The 3,811-nt window shown below is 46.5% G+C and overlaps 1 protein-coding gene across 2 annotated transcripts in view; it reads right to left on the bottom strand.

The window, feature by feature from the left end:
• Positions 1 to 54: 54 nt before the first annotated feature.
• The window catches only part of HYOU1 (hypoxia up-regulated 1), a 12,224-nt gene continuing 8,467 nt past the window's right edge, over positions 55 to 3,811 (bottom strand). The window contains exons 18-22 of one of the 2 annotated variants that reach the window (XM_017738480.1): positions 3,515 to 3,648; positions 3,119 to 3,203; positions 2,453 to 2,705; positions 1,571 to 1,654; positions 55 to 1,057 (exon numbers count right to left, since the gene is read on the bottom strand). In XM_017738480.1, coding sequence (XP_017593969.1) covers positions 999 to 1,057; positions 1,571 to 1,654; positions 2,453 to 2,705; positions 3,119 to 3,203; positions 3,515 to 3,648 — 615 coding nt within the window. In that variant the 3' untranslated portion in view covers positions 55 to 998. Of the gene's footprint in view, positions 1,058 to 1,570; positions 1,655 to 2,452; positions 2,761 to 3,118; positions 3,204 to 3,514; positions 3,649 to 3,811 lie in introns of those variants that run through there. The other variant, XM_017738482.1, reaches the window with a different exon arrangement.

Genomic DNA, 3,811 nt, shown 5'->3' with positions numbered 1-3,811 from the left:
CCCGCCCCGGCCCCGCCCGCAGCTCCCGGCACACAAGGCACTGCTCTGCACAGCCCGTCAGGAAGTGTCGTTTTTATTTTTGGTTGAAGAGGCCAGAATGGAGAACAATGTCAGATGCACATTCGCAGCCGTCGGACCCCACTCGTGTGTGTGGCAGCGGCAGGGACGGTCCGAGGAGGCAGGAGGTCACGGCCGGGGACGGGGAAGGTCACACGATTAAGTCGGTCCGAGTGCACAAAACACAGAGGAAGTAGGGCAGTTGCCATTAAGACTTTCCAGGTTTGGTTGTTTGATCCGTATCACTGTCCTTGTGACTGACTACAGGATGTGCCAACACGGCCCATCTTTCCGTCTCCTCTGCATTCAATGTTGCCTTTTCTGAACTTTTAAAACTATAAACAGAATCTTGACTTGTCAAGTCTCACTTCATGGTGTTTGGACTCTGCTACAGAGCACAGATAGTTTTAACAAACAGCCTATGGAAAACAGACACAGATCATCTGCCTTCCCAGTTCTGTTCCGCCTTCCCATTAATCCAAGTATTAATACACCTCCCACCAGCTGAAATCGCACATTTGCTCTAAGTCAGGGCCTCATATGCAAAGACAACAGCACTTCAGGTCTATATCCCTATGCAATCATCTTCACAAGAGGTAGGGCACAGGGTTTATGTTCCAAGTTACTTCCTAAACCTTAAGATGTTTCTTTACTGCTTTCTCCCCACAGGAAAGTCACTTTGGTGACTTCTGTACTGAAACAGAGACAATTCTTGGTGGGCACTCTGCCACACATAATAAAAGAAAAACAACAACCAATTCACTAAGTTAGTAGAGGCAAAATCCGCAGAAAGAACAAAAAAATAAATTTACATCTCTATCCCATTGTGTTGTCAGACTCTTGTTGTGTTCCATTTACATCATGGCTAACCAGGTCCATAAGAAAAACAAGAAAGTAACTATGAAATAAATAGATGCTGACACTCGTGGGATTTCAGGGTGTTACAATTCATCGTTTTTCCTGCTTTCTCCTCCAGCTTCTGCCTTCTCTTTTTTGGACCCTGTGTAATGAAGCAAACTCAATTTCACACTGCAGTGGTTTTCACAGTGCACAAAGCAGCACAGAGAGTCTCCCACATTCGCAAAATTTGCCACGAAACTTGCAGTCCATGGTACAGAGGTTTTGGGGATTGATACTCAGCCCCATGGAGCTGAAGACATGAACTCTCTGCCCCTGTTAACAAGTGCTGCCCTAGCAGCAGGAGGGGCACAGCAGCTCTCAAGCAGAGCCAGTCTCACAGCCATGGGACTGGCTGCAAACTGCAGGGACAGGGGCACAAAGCAGCAGTGGCGCGTAAGAATTGCACTCTGAACAAGAAAAACATAGGAACAGCAAGGAACCAAAATTTGTATTCCTGTTCGCAGAATTAACTATGGATCAGCACAGTTAATTCTGCAAACCAGAATTATTTGGGGTTTGAAAAAATTCAGGGGTTCTAATCTGCAAAGGAGCCCCCAGACACCTTGCACTTCCAGCTCCCAAGTTCCAGATTGTTAGCAAAACTTTTACCCACCAGAGTCTGATCCAGGCTTATCATCTATTGCTGCTTTCTCAGCTGTAGGAGGTTCCTTGGCTGGATCAATATCCTCTGGTTTGTCTACATTTAAAGCAGAAAGAAACACAAGTCAAGGGAGAACACAAAGGAGACAAGGTGCAAAGAGATTAGGTGAGTAAAGGTGAGCCAGCTGTGGTGCCTCAGCAGGACTGTAATAGTTCACTCTCACAGCAGATCACTCTACAACACTCAGAGAAGCACCACAAAACTGCTCCGTATTCCCCTCTGAGTGCCAGGCTCTATGTCCCCAGAAGCCCTGGAGCCTGACTGGTTGCACAGGCAAGTGACCTTTGTAGCTGGCTATGAGCAGAATCCCTTGCTCAGACCAGAGGAACCGGCAGGAAAGCTGGCAAACAGCACTCCAGATTTAAAAGGACCGGGGCACTTGGGACCTGAGGATCTTACAAAGTTAAAAAAACTGTACATCCTAGCGCCCCAAGAGATTTTTTCTCCTGGGGTCCATCTAGGCCACAAACATTTCTAATCAACAATTCATTCTACTCATTGATCTAGGACAGGACCTTGAGTATTTGGCTCTGCACACTGAAGTGCAGTCAATGGATTATCTTTCCTAGAATTCAATCAGCCAGCAAGACAGCTACTGACTGTCCTGGGAAGTTTATACATAATTTCTGTTTCTTTACAAAAAACCAAACAAATGGTGGTTTGGCAATACATAGATATTCCCAGCTGTCTTTGGAAATTAAGAGCAAACTCAATCTCACAGCTAACTACTGGCCTCCCTTCTTTAGCTCCCTTTCAATCAAGAGAAACACCATTATATATAATATAAAATTATATAATAGGGAGTTACCTACATGCTCCCAACCTGCTACTTACCTTCTTGTTTCCCCTCCGTGGGAGGGATAGTATTCTCAGTCTCAGGGGCTGCTGTAGTATTCTTGCCTGAATCAGTTTTTGTGGCATTCTTCTCCCTTTTGGGTTTGGGTTTTGCAAACTTGGCTTTATTCAGGAGATACTGCACTTCCCTGTCCAGGGCTGCTATCTTGAACTCTATATCTTTAGAGAGCAGCACAGGTTTCTCAGTAGGAGTGAGCTTGTTCTGTTCAGCCAGCGTCTCATTTTTCCAAATCTGTGGAGCGCGAGGGAAGAGGTGCTTTTGGAATGCTTCTGGGTTCCAGGAACTGCTGTATATCACAGTATCTCAAAGTCACTGCCCCTGGCTATTCTGCTTTACTCAGGACAGCTCTCCTCCGTGCTACATTTCCACCAGCCTCTCAGTTACCCAGACAAAGGACAAAGAGAAACAAAACCCAGTGCCTGCCTTTAAAAACCAAGTGCAGTCAGATCACTGGGCTCCACCCCCACCCCAGAGACAATTCCACATGCAACACAGGAACCACTGAGACACACAAAAGGTTTGCTGGTGGTACGAAAACAAAACATGCACAATCTATTCCATGACCTTGAGTGAAAGTATAGGGCAGGAAACATAACCCAAACTGCCACCCCACCCTCCCCCAGCATCACTCCATCCTTTAGTACCGTTGTTTCATTGATGGCTTTTTCCAGTGTACTCAGTTCCACTTCTGTGAATATCTGGTCAGACTCTGGAATCATTCGGGCTCCCCTTGTAGATAAGAAAGCTTATTTTTGTTAAGCCAAGCAGACAGCACCTTGGCAACTCTGTGGTTACAGCTCCAGTAATACAAAAACATCACAGCCACCACGCTGGACCCTTCCTGCCCCCCATTTTGGACAGAGCTCACGTGAGCCTGTTCACAGGTACCGCAGAAAGGACACCAGGGAGCACCAAGGTTCTGCTCGCCTTTTCTCAGGAAGTGCCACTGACTTTCAGACCACATTCTCTCTGGTCTCATTCTGCTGGCAGCTCCTACATGACCAGTTGCATGACATTCCTTCCCAAAAGCCTGCCCTTACCTGAGGAAGATGGTGGAGTGATTGAGCAGACTTTCCAGAGCAGCCAGGCGTTCCGGCCACTTTCTCCTTTCCTCAACACGGAAGAAAAGGTTCCTACAAAGCTTTTTCAGCTCTGAAAGCTTGTCTTTCAGCTCCTGAAAATGGGGGAGAGGAGAAAGGAGACAGTTAGTTTGACCACTGTCTAACACTGGCAACTTCAGAAGTTATAACCGCATTTGTTGTTTGCTCTATCAAATACACCATTCCAGCGCAGTACAAAGAGCCACATGACTAAGCTTTCAGTGGAATCAACAGGTT

This window comes from Corvus brachyrhynchos, unplaced genomic scaffold, assembly GCF_000691975.1.
Source record: "Corvus brachyrhynchos isolate BGI_N302 unplaced genomic scaffold, ASM69197v1 scaffold46, whole genome shotgun sequence".
NCBI classification, from domain to species: domain Eukaryota; kingdom Metazoa; phylum Chordata; class Aves; order Passeriformes; family Corvidae; genus Corvus; species Corvus brachyrhynchos.
The sequence above is the reverse complement of the archived record's forward strand: the minus strand, read 5'-3'. Positions and strand labels throughout refer to the sequence as shown.